This window comes from Loxodonta africana, chromosome X (assembly GCF_030014295.1).
Source record: "Loxodonta africana isolate mLoxAfr1 chromosome X, mLoxAfr1.hap2, whole genome shotgun sequence".
In the NCBI taxonomy this organism is placed as follows: Eukaryota; Metazoa; Chordata; class Mammalia; order Proboscidea; family Elephantidae; genus Loxodonta; species Loxodonta africana.
The window spans coordinates 128,180,334-128,197,627 of NC_087369.1; the positions used below are offsets into that span (position 1 = coordinate 128,180,334).

Sequence of the window (17,294 nt, forward strand, 5' to 3'; positions counted from 1 at the left end):
TCGATGGCAATGGGTTTGCTTTTTGGTTTGGTTGGTCTACTAACCTAAAGGATTAAAGGTGAAGGTTGAACTCACGCAGGGGCACCACAGAAGAAAGCTCTGGCTCTCTGAGTCTGTAAAGATTGTTGTTGTTGTTTGTTGCCATTGAAGTGATTCTGACTCATGGCAACCCCAAGTGTGCAGAGTAGAACTGCGCTCCATAGGGTTCTCAAGACTGTGACCTTTCAGAAGCACATCATCAGGGCTTACTTCTGAGGTGCCTATGGGTTTGAACTGCCAACCTTTTGGTTAATAGTCCAGTGCTTAACCATTTGCGCCACCCAGCCAAGAAAACCCCATGGAGTAGTTTACTCTGTAACACTGTAACACATGGGGTCACCCTGAGTCGGAATCAACTTGACAGTAACAGGTTTGGTTTTGATTTTACAGAGAGAGAGAGAGGAACCCTGGTGGTGCAGTGGTTAAGAGCTGCGGCTGCTAACCAAAAAAAGGTCAGCAGTTCGAATCCACCAGCCGCTCCTTGGAAACCCTATGGGGCAGTTCTACTCTGTCCTATAGGGTCTCTATGAGTTGAAATCGACTCGATGGCAACAGGCTCTTTGTTTTCTAGAGAGAGAGAGAACCCTGGTGGCACAATGGCTAAGGGCTCACCTGCTAACTTACTCAGTGGCTCTGCAGGAGAAAAACCTGGTAATCTGCTTCTGTAAAGATTACGGCCTAGGAAACCCAATGGGGCAGTTATGCTCTGTCACATGGGATCACTAGGAGTCAAAAATCGACTCAACGGTACCTAACAACAACAACAACAAATATATATATATATGTGCTCTCCCTCATTAGAATGTCAGTTTCATGAGGGTAGGGATTGTGTTTTGTTCACTGCTGCATCCCCAGCACCTGGAACAGCACCTGACACAGAGTAGGTACTCAACAAATATTTGTTGAAAGAATGAAGGAAACACAGCATCCGGCCATTATAGCAACTTAAAATAAATGAAACTCTAGTGCCCAAACTAAGGTGCAGAATGAAGAGCCTACCCCCACATCTCCATCTCAGCTCTCACATCCCAGTGCCCCCAACACTTCCTTGCCCCCCATTTCTAATGTCTCCACATGTTCCGTCCCTTAGCCTCTTTGCTATGGACAGGCTGCTTTCCTTCTCCTCCCTGCACATTTCTTTGGTCTTAACTGCCCTGCGAACTTTTGTCCTCATACTGGTCCACACCTCTTCTAATTCATGCCTGTTTCTTTTAAGACTTGGCTTGAGAATCAGGGCTTACAAGCAGGCTTGCCAGACTAACCTGAATGAGAGTTTCTAATTTATTCATTCATTACTTCTTCAAGCATTTATTGAATATTTATGATATGTTAGGCACTATTCTAGACTGATGATATAGCAGTGCATGGTACAGACATGGTTCCTGCCCTCATAGAGCTTACGTTCTAGTTCCTGGCTTTGTGCTCTCTAAGCCCCTAAAGCATAGAAGTGGGTGAACACATACACACAAGGGTGATAGTCAAAATATTTAACAACCTGTACAGCAGGGGTCAACCATTCAGAATATAAGCTAGTCTTAGAGGCCTCCCAACAGTGGAAGGTGTTAACCCTTCAGTTGATGGTTTGTAAAGGGGTAAGGGGGTCTTAGGGGAGAGGTCAAGTAGTACCCAGGAAGCTTAGGGCAGCTACTTACCAATCAATGTGAAAGAATCCCTCAAAATTTTACAATGGGCCATACCAGTGCATCCCGACAATGTCAGCCTTGCATACATGTGTATCTTGTATCTTGAAGGTATAACGAAAGCTTCTTGAAGACTCCAACGTATGTTTGATGTTATAGTCTCTGGATCACAGAATATAGTTCTGTGTCCGCAGTGGGCACTTGACATCTTACAGGTGCATGGAGACTGCTGCCTCCCACCAAACTCCTGTTGTGTTAAAGTTTGATGACCACATCCTCCAGAGGACAATCTCCTGGAAACTGGGAATCGATAGGGCTAAGAACGGGGCCTGGAATCTGTGTTTAACAAGATCCACAGGTGATTCTGGTGATCAGTAGGATCTGGGAAAACACTGGGCAATCTCTAATACTCCTTCTAGCTCCTACATTCTGTGGCTGATAATGATCTAATACCGTGGTTCTGAGCCCTGGTTATACACTAGAACCACCTGAGAAGCTTTTAAAAAAATACTACTACTACTCAGGCTCTGCCCTGAACCAACTGTATTAAAAGCTGGGGATAGGGCCCAGGCATTGGTCTTCACAAGGCTTCCCTCAATGGTTCTGATATGTAGCCAAGGTTGAGAACTGCTGGTCTAATATACTGTCTCTTTCAGAAAATATTTTCCTTCTACCAGAGTGACTCTTACTATGGCAGGCCATTTGGGGGGCATTCTGGGGACACAGGGATCCTTTGTTAGGGCCCTTCAAACCATACTGCATAAATAGACCCTTATTAAGCCTATATGTATTTAAGTGTGTTCCTTAATTTTTGAATGACAAACTATTTCCCATGATTGACTACTTATTAACCTTGGTAACCCTTAGACCTTATTCCTTATTCATTGTCTAAGGTCTAAGGGTTACCAAGGTTAATAAGTAGTCGGTCATCAGAAATAGTTTGAATAAGGAAGACCGAAGAAAAATTGACGCCTTTGAATTGTGGTGTTGGCAAAGAATATTGAATATACCATGGACTAACAAAAGAATGAACAAATCTGTCTTGGAAGAAGTACAACCAAAATGCTCCTTAGAAGCAAGGATGGCGAGACTGCATCTTACATACTTTGGACATGTTGTCAGGAGGGCTCAGTCCCTGGAGAAGGACATTGTGCTTGGCAGAGTACAGGGTCAGTGGAAAAGAGGAAGACCCTCAACGAGGTGGATTAACACAGTGGCTGCAACAATGAGCTCAAGCATAGCAACGATTGTAAGGATGGCTCAGGAGTGGGCAGTGTTTCGGTCTGTTGTGCATAGGGTCGCTATGAGTCGGAACCGACTCGACGGCACCTAACAACAACCCTTAGACCTTGGCACATAGTAGGTCCTCAATAAGTGTCTTTTAAATAGAGCAACAAAGCACTGGGTTATAACCTAGAATGGCTCTGGTAAAGAAAACAGACAACTCCTTCAAATGGAACCCTGGTTTTCTGGTTTTGAAAGCCTAGCCTGTACCCAAAGAGCTTCAATCCCCTCTGCTTGGAGCCACCACTCCAGAAAAAAAAAGCCCAAATACTAGGAACCGCTGTAGAAGAACTGGTTTTCCACAAGCTGTTTGAGGTATAATGTTTGGCAGATGGTAAGTACTCAAACCATACTTGGCTGAATTAATGAATTATTATTCATAACAATCAACTAATCTATTTTATTCTGTTACTACTATTTGCCTGGTGTTAGGAGGAGACACAGTAATATAAAATGTCATCTCTTCTCTTACAACCTGGTTGGGGGGATGAGATAAGGCAGTGTGGATTATCAAGGAGTACTGTAGGAAATCAGGGGATGGGAATGTAGAAGTTGGGGAAGGCTTCAGGACAGAGGTGAAATTTGAGCTGGGCTTTAAGGAAGAGATGACATTTAGCTGGGCAAAAGGGAAACTGGGGGCCCTGAAGGGTGGCGACAGAGAGGAGATAGAATGTGGCAGGCACAGAAGTGGGAACCAAGACTTTGAACCCATTCATTCCAGTTCAAAGAATTTGCATTTCCACCCCATATACTGAATCAGAATCTACAGTTTAACAACATCCCCAGGTGATTCTTACGTATACCTGGGGATCTGGTGACATTTTAACAAGTGCCCCATTGTCTTAAAAGTCTTTCATAGTTATCACAGTAGAGTGCTATCTTGCACTAAAATTGTTGGCCAGACACCTGACATTGGCTAAGATATGAGAGATCACAACCCTTAAATCTGTAATAATAAAAAAAAAATTTTTTTTTGTAATAATAGAGCCAACAAATTAAAAAATGGTCAAAGAATCACCATCTGCTGAATTCAGCCCTGGGGCAGAGGCAGGCTCTCTTCTATTACTTCACCTAGCTGCTGGCTGCATATGTGCTTCAAGGGGCTTGCAACGGCCCCGGAGGTACTTAGCCATTCTAGTCCCGTGTTTCAAGCCAAAATTCATTTTAGCCAGAAAGGGTGCCTGTTGCAAAAAGATTCCCAACTCCTTGGAGGAAAAATACGGTCAGTGAAAAACTCAGATGTCCCAGCCAAAGGCACTCAATTAATCTGTGCTTCATGGGTTAGGCATTTAAACAATGCAGATTCCTGGGCCCTACTCTCCCAGGCCTTTAAGGGCCCCTCATATTACACTGCAAGGCAGGCCTCATCTGTGTCTGAGCATAAGGCTAGACATGACTCTGTGACATCTAGCAGAGACCAGCTGGCAATGAGTGAATCACCATCAGTGATCAAGGCTGATGTCCAAGAATAGCATGGAGTCTCTTGGAGACCAACAGGACAGGGGTCAATGTGGAATGAGGCACAAACAAGCTGAAAACAGTGCTAAAACAGACACCTGGAAATAATTATAATCCCTGAAAATATTGGCAATTCCATTTCCTCCTTGGTGCTTTTGCTTCTATAAATATCTGAATAATATGTAGTGGCATCTCTAGGACAGGATCTAACTCACCTCCACCGTGGGTGAATACAAAAAAGGAGACCATTTGATATTCTTCTTCATTTGGTTAAACCCATTAACCAGGACCAAGGTAGAACCAATGGATGAAAGAATAGAAAGAAACTGCCAGCTTCAGGCTGCTGCAGTGGGTCATTAATTGAAGACTCAGGAAATCTGGCTTCTGGTTTCAGCTCTGCTACCAAATTATTTTGTTACTTTGGGTAAACCATATTTCTTATCGGGCCTCAGTTTCACATATAAAAATGAAGCATGGACTACATGACCCATTTATGTCTCTAGGGATACCTCATCTCACACTGAGCCATGGAGATGTCCGATGGTAACTGATCACAGAGAAAGGAAAGGGTAACCGTCAGGTGGAAAGAAAATTTCACCTCCGTCATGTTTGTGGCACCTTTGGTGGAAATTTGGACTACTGTGGGGATGGGGGCCCTGGTGGTGCAGTGGTTAAGAGCTTGGCTGCTAACCAAAAAAAAAAAAAAAAAGATGGGTAGTTCGAAGCCACCAGTCGCTCCTTGGAAACTCTACGGGGCAGTTCAAATCTGTCCTATAGGGTCGCTATGAGTCAGAATCAACTTGGCAGCAACAGGTTTAGTTTTGGTGGGGATAGAGTCAAGCAGAGCTGCCTGAGCATAGCTACAGATCTTTCTATTTTCCCCCTTCCCTTTGTTCCCGCTGCAGCCTGCAGCCCCCGGCCCACCAGCCCCCGGCCCACCAGCCCCCGGCCCACCAGCCCCCGGCCCACCAGCCCCCGGCCCACCAGCCCCCGGCCCACCAGCCCCCTCCTAGGATTTGAGCACTAGGCGGTGCAACATACAAAGGCATTTATTGACGTGCATAAACAATGAATACTGTAATCACTTTCTGCAAGGATCTCCAGCTCTGGATTTCATCGTGCTGTATCATCTGCTACCAACAAATTGTCCCTGTAGCTCAGGATGAGAAGTCTAAGAAGGTTCCTTTAGCTTAGTGGTTCTCAACCTTGACTGTACATTGACATCACTAGGAGTTTTAAAAAATACTGATGCCCAGTACTCACCCTCAGGAATTCTGGTGTTATTGGTCTGGGGTGGGGCCTGGGCATCAGGATTTTTTCAAAGCTCTCTAGTGTTTCCAAAGTGCAGCCAGGATTAAAACCCACCGCTTGAGTTCCTGCTGGACTCAGGTGGAACAGGTGGCTGTTTGCAATCCAGGGCTTCAAACTGGTTCATTCCGGTTAGAACCCCTGCTGAAAATTTGCATTTCCATTTTTTTTTTACCCCAAATATACTGAATCAGAAGCTACATTTTTTTAATAATTTTTATTGTGCTTTAAGTGAAAGTTTACAAGTCAAGTCAGTCTGTCACATATAAGCTTTTATACACCTTACTCCATACTCCCACTTACTCTCCCCCTAATGAGTCAGCCCATTCCCTCCTTCCAGTCGCTCCTTTCGTGACGGTTTTGCCACTTTCTAACCCTCTCTACCCTCCCGTCTCCCCCCCAGACAGGAGACGCCAACACAGTCTCAAGTGTCCACCTGATACAGGTAGCTCACTCTTCATCAGCATCTCTCTCCAACCCATTGTCCAGTCCCTTCCATGTCTGATGAGTTGTCTTCGGGAGAAGCTACATTTTAACAAGATAAGAATCACCTGGGGATCTTGTTCAATAAACACTGTAGCTTCCGATTCAGTATATCTGGGGTGAGAATGCAAATTCTCAGCAGGGGCTCCAACTGGAATGAACCAGTTCCGAAGCCCTGCTGCAATCTGACCTCTGAGGGAATGAGATTGCTGGGCCTGAAAGAAAACACAGCTGGGATGAGGGCCCAAGATGAGGATGTTTGTTTCTGGTGTGTCTTTATTGTTGGGCCCTGCTTTCGTGTGGCTAATCTGGTAAATGAATCTCAACAACAGCATTAATGATAGACAATGGCTTAATAATTTGCCTCCCCAGCTGGCAGAGACCTTCATGGCTTTAACCTGAAGGAATTCTGATTGTAGGACTCAAGCTCCATGGTGGTTTGAAGTAGCACCCAACCTGTTTTTCCTCCTAGTCTTTCTCATCTCAGTAAATGGCCACTCCATTCTTCCAGTTGACTCCTCTCTTTTTCTCACCCTCCACATTCAATCCATCAACATATCTTGGTTCTATCTTCAAAATATATCCAGAACTCAAATCATTTTTTATCATCTCCATTATTAACATCCTGGCCTAAGCCTCCATCGTATTTTGACTGTATTATTGCAGTAAACTCCTAACTGCTCTCCCTACTTCTGTCCTTACCTCCTACAGTCTGTGTTCCACACAACAGCCAGAGGCATCCTTTTAAAATGCAAGTCGCATCAGGTCTGCTCAAAACCTTCCAAAAAACAAACTCATTGTTGTCGAGTCAATTCTGACTCATAGCAACCCTATAGGACACAGTAGAACTGTCCCATAGGATTTCCAAAGAGCAGCTGGTAGATTCGAACTGCTGACCTTTTGGTTAACAGCCAAGCTCTTAATCACTACACCACAAAAAAAAAAAAAATGAAGCCCACTGCCGTCGAGTCAATTCTGACTCATAGCAATCCTACTGGACAGAGTAGAACTGCCCCACAGGGTTTTCAAGGGGCACCTGGTGGATTCGAACTGTTAACCTTTTGGTTAGCAGCCATAGCTCTTAACCACTACACCACCAGGGCTTCCACAACCCTCCAATGGAGTAAAATTCAAAGTTCTTAACATGGTTTTCAAGGCCCTACATGATCCAGCCCCCATCTGCCTCTCTGATCACATCTCCTCCCATCCCCTCTCCGTCATTCTACTCCAGCTATAGTGGGCTTCCTTGCTGTTTCTCATACGCCTCAATCCTACACCCACCTCAGGGCCTTTACTGTTCTTTCTGTTTGAAAGGCTCTTTCCCCAGATAGCCTCATGGTTGTCTCTCCCTCACTTCCTTCAGGTTTCTGTTTAAATATCACCTCCTTAGAGAAGTCTTTCCCGACCACCCTGTCTAAAATAACACCCCCACCATTCCCAGCTTCACTCACTCCTCCTTTTGCCCTCATAGTCCTTATTTGCTACCTGTTGTGATTGAACTGTGTCCCCCAGAAATATGTGTTGTAAATCCTAGCCTCTATTCCTGTGGTTATAATCCCATCTGGGAATGGGTTTTCTTTGTTATGTGAATGAGGCTGGATTAATGTAGGTTATGTCTGGAGTCAGTCTCTTTTGAGATATAAAAAAGGTTAAACAAGCAAACGAGAGAAGCAGAGCTGGGGCAAGATTGATGCCAAGCCACTTGGAGATCTCCAAGGAACCGGGAAACAGAAGCAGAAGAGACAAGGACCTTCCCCCAGAGCTGATAGAAAGAGAAAACCCTCCCCCAGAGCTGACAGAGAGAGAAAACCCTCCCCTAGAGCTGGCACTCTGAATTCAGACTTCTAGCCTCCTAACCTGTGAGAAAATAAATATCTGTTTGTTAAAACCATCCACTTATGGTATTTCTGTTATAGCAGCACAAGATAACTAAAACAGAATTTGGTACCAAGAAGTGGAGGTGCTGCTCTAACAAATACCAACAATGTGGAAGTGGTTTTGGAATTGGGTAATGGGTAGAGGCTGGAAGAGTTTTAAGGTGACTAGTAGTAAAAGCCTAGATTGCGTTGAAGAGTCTGTTGGTAGAATTATGGACGTCAAAGGCAATTCTGATGAGGGCCCAGAAGGAGTAAGGAGAGCCATAGAGAAGGTCTCTGTAGTGTTAGAGAATACGTATGGCACCAGCAACAGAAAGTTGATAAAAATGTGGACATTAAGTGTGTTTCCAGTGAGGCTTTTAAAGGAAATGATGAATATGTGATTGGACAATGGAGGAAGGGCAATGCTTTATATGCAGCAGCAAAGAACTTGTCTGAACTGTGTTCAAATGTTTGGTGGAAGGTAGAACATGTAAGTGATAAATGTGGATATCTGGCTGATAAGATTTCTAAGCAAGATCTTAAAGGGGCCACATGGTTTCTCCTTGCTGCTTATAGTAAAATGTGGGAGGAAAGAGATGGACTTAAAATTGAACCGTGGAAAGTGAAAATGAAACTTAAAGATTTGGAAAATTCTGTTGTACAAACTAAGGACATGTGTCCTAGAATTTTCACCACGGATGTAACTACACAATCTTTTGTTAAAGAGATTAAACCTGTGACTGATGGATCTAACCAACTACCATAGCAGAAAACCCATCAGCTTAGACTGAAGGGGACAGGGATAGGACAAAAAGAAGGAAAGCTGTCTGCCTCTTGGAATTCTACAGGCAGGAAACAGGCCAAAGGAGCTACATCTGTTGCCCTCCAAGAAAAGAAAAGGACCATCCCTGGAGCAGCTCAGAGAGCAGAAGAACTGTTGGAAGGAATATGGGAAGCAGGGCCTTTTCAGTTTCAAAGTGTGGGGCCACAGCCTCCTAGGTTTCAGAGTCAGAGATTTGCCAGCTTGGTTCTGAAGTATGGGGCTGCCATTAATGTGTGCCAGGGGGATGAGGCCACTGTCCAAAGCTGAGGGGGTGTGGCTGCCATGCCCAAGGGGCAGAAGAATGGGGCCGAGGGGCTGGGGTACCATTCAGATAGACTAGGAAAATGGGGCTCCCCAAAGCTGAGGGAGCAGAGTTGCCACCTTAGTGGGCATAGAAGGCAGAGTTGAAGCCCAGGGCTCAGAGGCCTCCACCCCAAATCCAGAGAGCATGGCCAACACCCTGAGTCTGGAGGGCAGGGCCATTGCCTAGATAGCCTCAGAGAAGAGAAGACTATTTTCAAGCCTTGAGAGCTCATGTAAATTGTTCTACTGGGTTTTGGACTTGCTGGGTGCCTGTTATCCCTTCTTTCCCTCCAATTTCTCCCATTTGTAATGGAAATATCTACCTTGTGCCTGGTCCACCATTGTACTTTGGAAGTAGATAATTTATAGTCTAGATTTCACAGGTTCACAGATGAAAAGGAATTTTGCCCCAGGATGGAATACACCTAAAGTCTCACCCATATTTGATTTAAATGAGTCAGAAGATGAGATTTTGGATTTGGAGTTGATGTAAGACTTTTGCGATGATGTGATGGGGTGAATGTGTTGTGCATGGGCAAGGACATAAATTTTTGGAGGCCAAAAAACTGAATGTTATGGATTGAATTTTGTCCCCATAAATGGGCTCCTTAACCTCTATGCCTATGGTTTAAGGAGCCCTGGTGGCACAGTGCTTAAGTGCTTGGCTGTTAATCAAAAGGTCGGCGGTTTGAACCCACCAGCTGCTGTGTAAGAAAGATGTGGCAATCTGCTTCCATAAAGATTTCAGCCTTGGAAACCCTTTGGGGTGGTTCTACTCTGTCCTAGAGGATTGCTATGAGTCGGTATTGACTGGATGGTAGTGGGTTTGGGGTTTAGATGCTGTAGTTATAATCTCATCTGGGAATGGGCTGTCTTTGTTATGTGAATGAGGCAGGATTAGTATAGGGTGTGTCTTGAACCAATCTCTTTTGAGATATAAAAGAGATTAAGCAACCAAAAGAGAGAAGCAGAGATGGGGTAAGAGTGATGCCAAGCCATGTGGAGCTCTCCAAGGAACCAGGAAACAGAAGCTAAAGAGACAAGGACCATCCCCCAGAGCTGACAGAGGGAGAAAGCCTTCCCATAGAGCCGGCACCCTGAATTCAGACTTCTAGCCTCCTAAACTGTGAGAAAATAAATATCTGTTAAAAGCATCCACTTGTGGTATTTCTGTTATAGCAGCACTAGATGACTAAGATACTACCTAACAGGTATTTGTTTTTAATCACCTGTCTCTGATAGAATGTACACTCCATGAAGGCACATAATTTTGTCTGTCTTGTTCATTGCTGTATCCTTCATGTAGAACAGTGCCTGACATCACATAATAGGTTCTCTATAAGTTTGTTGAATGAATGAGTAAATGCCCCAAAGACATGGGGCTGGCCCTTACCAGGACTCTTGTATTTCCTGATTGGTAGATGTCTTAGTTATCTAAAGTGCTGCTAAAATAGAAATACCACAAGGGGGTGGCTGTAAAGAACAAAAATTAATTTTCTCACAGGTTAAACCAAACCAAGCCACTGCCGTCTAGTCAATTCCAACTTATAGCAACCCTATAGGACGGAGTAGAATTGCCCCATAGGGTTTCCAAGGAGCAGGTGGTGGATTCAAACTTGTGATTAACAGCCAAGCTCTTAACCACTACGCCACCAGTTCTCAGAAGTTAGGAGGCTATAAGTCCGAATTCAGAGTGTAGCTCTAGGGGGAGGTCCTTCCTTATCTATTTCAGCTTCTAGTAGCTCCAGTCTTTGGAGTTCCTGGGGTTGTAGATTCAACTACCTCCATCATCATCAGATAGTGTCTCTCTTCCTCATTTGTGCTCTCTTGTCTCTGTGTCTCTGCTGTTTTTTTTAATAACTCAGAAGTGATTAGGTTTAGGACATACCCTACACTGGTATGGCCTCAACTGATTGATCACATTACATTACATTTACATTATGGAAGGAGATTATACTATATTACATTACATCCACAGATATAGGGGTTATGATTCCAACACATATTTTACGGGGACATAATTTAATCCATAACAATGGGCTGTATAGAGCTCAGTGGGGAGAGGGGTAAGCACCCAGGGAGCACCCAGGAAAGGCTTAGTTTCCAGTGTTTGCTAGCCACGCTTCCTGGGGAATTTGTGGGACAATTTTCAAGAACTAGAGAGCCTAGCCAATTCTTTGAGCATTTCTTATAGAATTGGTTGTACAAATTGGTGTACAGCCTAGAACTAGAAAGCCAGGAGACTTGGGTTAAATCCCTAACATCTCTATTCCTGAATAGTATAGAAACTGTGGGTAAATCACTTTGGAGTGCTAGGCCTCTTTTCTTCCACATCTGAAATAACATTTGCTATAAGCCTCCTTCCTAGGGGCAAGGCATATCTGTGAGATGAGTAAGATCGTTTCTATAAATCCTTTGGGATGCTGGTATTCAGATGTAATAAAAACCACCACTTAGCTATATCTCATATTAGGAAAACCAAATATATAAAAATTCAGTATTTGTTATTACTAAAGAATTTTTGCAAACTCCTCTAGGCCTAGAGCATTAACAATGGGATTCAATTTACCCAAATTCAATTCATGCCCAGTTTTCTTGGAACACACCAATTATATAAGGAAGCACTTAACACATTACCTTGCACCTAGTAGGTAATCAATACTTATTTATTGACTTACTGATCAATAAGGGAAAGTGTATGTGTACTGAGACATCTTAACTCCAACGTGATAAAGGGGAGTTTTTCCTCAGGGATGGAAAAATAACCAGTCCCCTGTTCTTTTTTCAGTCCCCCAAATCTGCCTTCATCAGTGCTGCGAAGAAGGCCAAACTGAGGTCCAAACCTGTGAAGGTCCAATTTTCTGAGCAAGCGGCATTTGGAGAAACAGATACAGTAAGTGCAGCCTCAGCTCCGTCTCCTGGGCCCTTGGCCAGAATTGGTCTGAATGTCAAGTCCTCATTTGGGGGCAGTTGCTTGTCCACTCTTCCTCAGAAGTGGACAGTGTTAGGAAGGGGTTGGAGTGGGAGGACCCTAGTGCTATATAGGTGGGTCATGAGTGAGGAGTGAGTGATGTCCAGAGAGGCCCTGGGCGTGGTGGGGAGAAGGAGTACGTACTGAGTCACTCAGGATCCTCATGGTGCTTCGAGAAATCCCATCCCTAGCATAGTAGTTTATACTCAGAACAGATACTCCATAAACATATTTTGGTTGTTTGAAAGAAGCAGGAAGGAGGAGTGGTTTTCCTAAGATCCATGGGAGGAGCGGCTGGTGAAATTGAGCTCTCTTCACATTTAAGTGATCCTGCAACTCCACATCTTGACTGGAGAAGACTGTGCAGTGGTAGATGAAGCTTCCATAGGGAAAATGATACAGACGCTCATTAAATCACAAAGTCTTTAGGAGGCACTTGCTGGGTTCCCAGGCCCGCATAGAATGCAAAATAGATATGTGTTCCCTGGCACTGGATAGCTCTCAGTGATGTTGGGGGGATAAGTGGTTCAGATTGAGACAATACAATACTGCTGGGTGGCATTGTCTCAAGGAGCAGGTAATGTTCAATAGCCCATACCACATACCTGCGGATTTTAAGGGTCATGGGCAGCCCACAACCTTTTTCATTGCTTGTGGGGTTTGCATGAAGTAAATTGTCTGCCCCAGATGTGCAAATGTGAAGAGGTGGGTGGAGAGCAGAAACATGTATATTAAGCAGGAGTGGATTGGGGCCCAGAGTCCCCCAGGAATCTGTGGAAGTTGGTGATATCCCGGTGGGGAGGGGGGTGGGGAGAGCTGGAGCTAATAGGCACTTGTGTGCTTTTTCAGGCTGTTGCTGGCTGGGCTCTCAGGAGGCCCTTGTCATTTACGTACTGAGGCACAGCTGCAGTTGTTGAGAGAAGATAGCAAGCCCAGACTGAACAGGGAAATCACTGGGGCACCAGGCACTTATAGAGTTCTTTGAGGCAGAGTCACTCAGAAAAAGGGATAAAGGACACAGATGTCTCCCATCCCCATTTCCCTGACTCTTATCCCCAAACTGAGCTCATGTCCTCCCCGATCCCTATCCAAGGAAGTATGGGAAGTCCAGGGGACTACAGGACCCCACTAGGCAAATTGTCATGTCAATCCTAGCAGAAAAGGTTGAAGAGAAGCGGGCGGGGGGGAGGGGGTAGGTTAGTGAGCAGAGAGGAAAGGGAGCAGTATGGAGTCCCTGCAGATCAGGGTGAAGCAGACCTTGAGGTCTAAGTCACTAAGCAGATGTTTGTGTCCTGAGCCCTTGAAAACTCAGAGGAAATGTGACTTGAATTTGGAAAGTATAGGCAGATGCATCGTATTCTACCCCAACATTACAGAATAATCAACCAAGGCCAAGCCACTCAGCAAAGAACTCCCTCGCTTCCCCTCCCCTCCTTCCCCTTCCTTTTTTCCTCCCCTCTCTTCTCTTTCCTCTACTCTCCATTCTCCATTTTATCCTTCCCCCATTAGGAATCCCTTCTTTATACTTCTCAGCTAGGCCACGGGCAGAATCAAGCTCCCACTCCAGACCAATCTGAACATAAATGCACCAGAGTAGCTAGGACCCACCTAGAGTTACTTCTTTCTCTCCTGGACAGGCCACCAGGCACGGTTTGAGGCTCTTGGCTGGGAGAGAAACAGACATCAATCTTCCGACTCTGGCTGCGCTCAGGAAATTACCTGATGCCACAATAGCAACCTCCCTCCCTTCCCTACCACCAGTGCAGACCGTAGCAGCCTCACCATTGGCCAGGAACTAGGGGTGTCGAGGCCCAGGTGACTCCTGGCTAGCCTATCATCCTTTTCCGTTCTTGTTCCAAGGCTTTATTAAGCAGCCACAGCAAAAATAAATCCTGTGGGCGTTCCTTGCCAACTCTATTTTTAAGCAAAATCAATTAAGTAATTATCTGAGTCCAACCCAGTGTGCTAAATAAAACCTGCCACCACTGAGCATCATCAGCCTGGGGACCAGGGCCTCTGAACTTGGCAGGATTCTCGGGATCAGTGAGAGAGCCAGGGAGTCACACTTTTCCAGTATGATACAGTATACCATCACTTCCCACCTTTGGCTTCACCCCAGTCAAACCTGACTCCTGGCTCCCACCACTACCAGCCACACCCCAACCCAAGAGGACTCGCTTATTCCCATGGTTTGTCCATGACAGTCCCTTGATCTGGACTGTTCTCTTCTGACCTGATAATCCACACCCATCATCACCTTCAAAATCAAAATCCAATTCAACCTATCTAAAAACAAAAAAAACCAAACCCACTGCCGTTGAGTCGATTTCGACTCACAGCGACCCTATAGGAGTAGAACTGCCCCATAGAGTTTCCGAGGAGCACCTGGTGGATTCGAACCGCCGACCTCTTGGTTAGCAGCCATAGCACTTAACTACTACGCCACCAGGGTTTCCTCAACCTATCTAGGAATCCTTAATATCTACCTTGTTGGGTTGTTTTAGTCCCTAGTGGATTTGTGTGTGTATGCCAGGTCACTACAACAAAAGTGTAAGCCTGGGCCCAGATCTTCTATTTTTGATATAGTCCTCATGGGGCTTAACATAGTGCTGGGCATATAGTAGAGGCTCAATGAATGTCCATTGAATTAAGGAATCTGGCCACCTTATGCCGCTTTTCAGTTCCTATAGCACTAACGATGTAGGCTCAGAGAAATGGTTGAACTCTTCTGCTAAGTCTAATGATTTAAAAACCCTTTGCCATCCAGTTGATTCTGAGTCATAGTGACCCTGCAAGACAGAGTAGAACTGCCCCATAGGATTTCCAATGAGTGGCTGGTGGATTCAAACTGCTGACCTTTTGGTTAGCAGCCATAGCTCTTAACCACTACGCCACCAGGGCTCCTAATTATTCAAGTAAACACATATTAAACACCTACTGGAGTCCCTGGGTGGTGCAAATGGTTAAGCACTCCACTACTAACCCAAAGGTTGGTGATTCAAACCCACCCAAGGACACCTCAGAAGAAAGGTTTGGCCATCTGCTTCCCAAAGGTCACAGCCTTGAGAACCCTATGGAATGCACTTCCACTCTACTGCTCATTCATTTAGCAGCCATTTATTGAGCACCAATTGTGTGCCAGGAACTCTGCTCAGTGTTGGGACTACAAAGATGAAGAGAACATGGTCATTGTGCTCTGAGTTCACCATTTGAAGAGAAAGACAAATATTCTTCAGAAATATAAGAGTAGAGAGAGAGGTGCACATAAATTGCAGTGAGAACACATGGGAAGAGCAGGTCCAAGTACCTCAGGATATTTGGACAAGGCTTTAAATAATACATATTTGAGCTAGGTCTTGAAGGATGAGTAGGAGTTTGCCAAGGAGAGAAAGAGGAAGGGTATTCTAGGCAGAGGGAACAGCCTTTGTTTAACAAATATTTATTGAGAACTTAACATGTACCACCTCCTATTGAAAAGTATGGAGGCATGAAAGAGCAGTGTACAAACCAAGAATGGTAAGACATGATGCTGGAGAGGTGGAAGGGGCCCAAGCCAGAAAAAGCCTTAGATGCCATGAGGGAGGGGGAATGGCAGAGCAAAGGCATGGATGTGGAAGTGATCTTGATATGTGAAGGAGAATGTTGTGTGTAGGGATGTTTCAGGAGACAAGGTCAGGTGAGTGAGTTGGGCTCAGAAGGAGCTTTGAACCACATTATCATGTGGGTGTGCTGTGATGTCGAATGAAGGGTGAACTTCTGACATAGACCAATCAATGTCTCCTTGGGGAATTTGGCTCTGGTCTCCATGTAACATCATTACTGATTTGCTTTTCCTCTGTCTCTTTGTCCTCCCACACCTTTGGCTCCCTGTCTCCTTTGCTTTCTCCTTTCTCTTCCTCCTTTTCCTTTCTACACTCCTCCTCTGGCTTCCCTCCTCCTTCTAAATGAGCCCTTCTTCTTGTCCTTTCCCTGCCTGTTCACAGAAAATGATGAAGAAAGAAGGTCTTCTCCTTATCCCCAACGTCCTGAAGGTTTTCTTAGAAAATGGGCAGATCAAGTCATTCACATTTGATGGTCGGACCACTGTTAAGGTACATACAGAGTCTCTTTTTGGGTTAGCCTCTCCAGAGGACACACAGCTGCTTGTCTTCATGTTCCACCGAGTCTGTACATAGCTGCTCACTGCTGGAGCAAGGTGGCCTTTTAGCCCCTGCTGTTTATGAGGCTGTAAAAACACCATTCCCAGATGGGGGTGAGGGGTGGAAATTTATATGCCCAGCTGTGTGCTGGTGATTGTGTGTGTGTGTGTTCATGAGCACATGGGTGCACATCTACTTGTGAACTGCTTTGTGTTTGTGTTACACTAGGTCCTTCGAGACTCTTAGGAGCCAAGGAGTGTGAAGATCATTAAGCAAGCCATTTATAAAGCAAATGCAATTTATATTGATAAAATAACACCTACACAAGTTTACACACAGAAATCAACAAATGCAGTCTCTGAGATTAGCTTAGCCATGCCTTGCTTTTTAAATAACAACCAGACCTTAAACACTGAACCAAGATTTGAAAAGTCCAGCAACTGCCCATTTGGCTATTCCTTTCACAGGAAGAGCAATTACTGAGCTGTGATTCTTAACAGCTCAGCCAGGCGTCTAAAAGTTGTAGCGAGTCTCTTAGTCCTGAGGAGTAGAGGTGATGATATGATTAACCCCCAGGTTCACTTTGCTTTGGGACAAAAATATCCACTCCTACTTCTTCTGGACTCTTGCCAGAAAGAGAACGCCAGCCCCAGAAGGAATGTTTTAATGCAACCAGTGCCACCCAAACTCCTGAGCACCTGCAGTGCCTACCCAGAAAGCCCACCTTGGCCCACAGGTCCTGAGGTACCTATGCTAGGGCAAAGAAAACCCTACACAAAAAAAGAAAAACCCTGATCTAGGAAGACTTTTGCTAAGAAGAGTTATTAGGTATTCAGAAATGGCTTTACCGGTGGTTCTCAACCAGGGTCTGTACTGCCTACTCCCAGAGGGCTTTTAGAAATGTCTGACGGTATTTTGGATCGTCACAATGATTTGGTGTCCTACTGACATTTAGTGTCTCAGGGTCAGGGATGTTAAGTGTCCTTC

General features: G+C 45.0%; 1 protein-coding gene across 1 annotated transcript in view; it reads left to right on the plus strand.

Moving 5' to 3' along the window:
* FRMPD3 (FERM and PDZ domain containing 3) overlaps positions 1 to 17,294 on the plus strand; it is a 93,544-nt gene that overhangs the window by 26,592 nt on the left and 49,658 nt on the right. Inside the window, 2 exon segments of the mRNA XM_064278661.1 lie at positions 11,986 to 12,090; positions 16,152 to 16,259. Coding sequence (XP_064134731.1) covers positions 11,986 to 12,090; positions 16,152 to 16,259 — 213 coding nt within the window.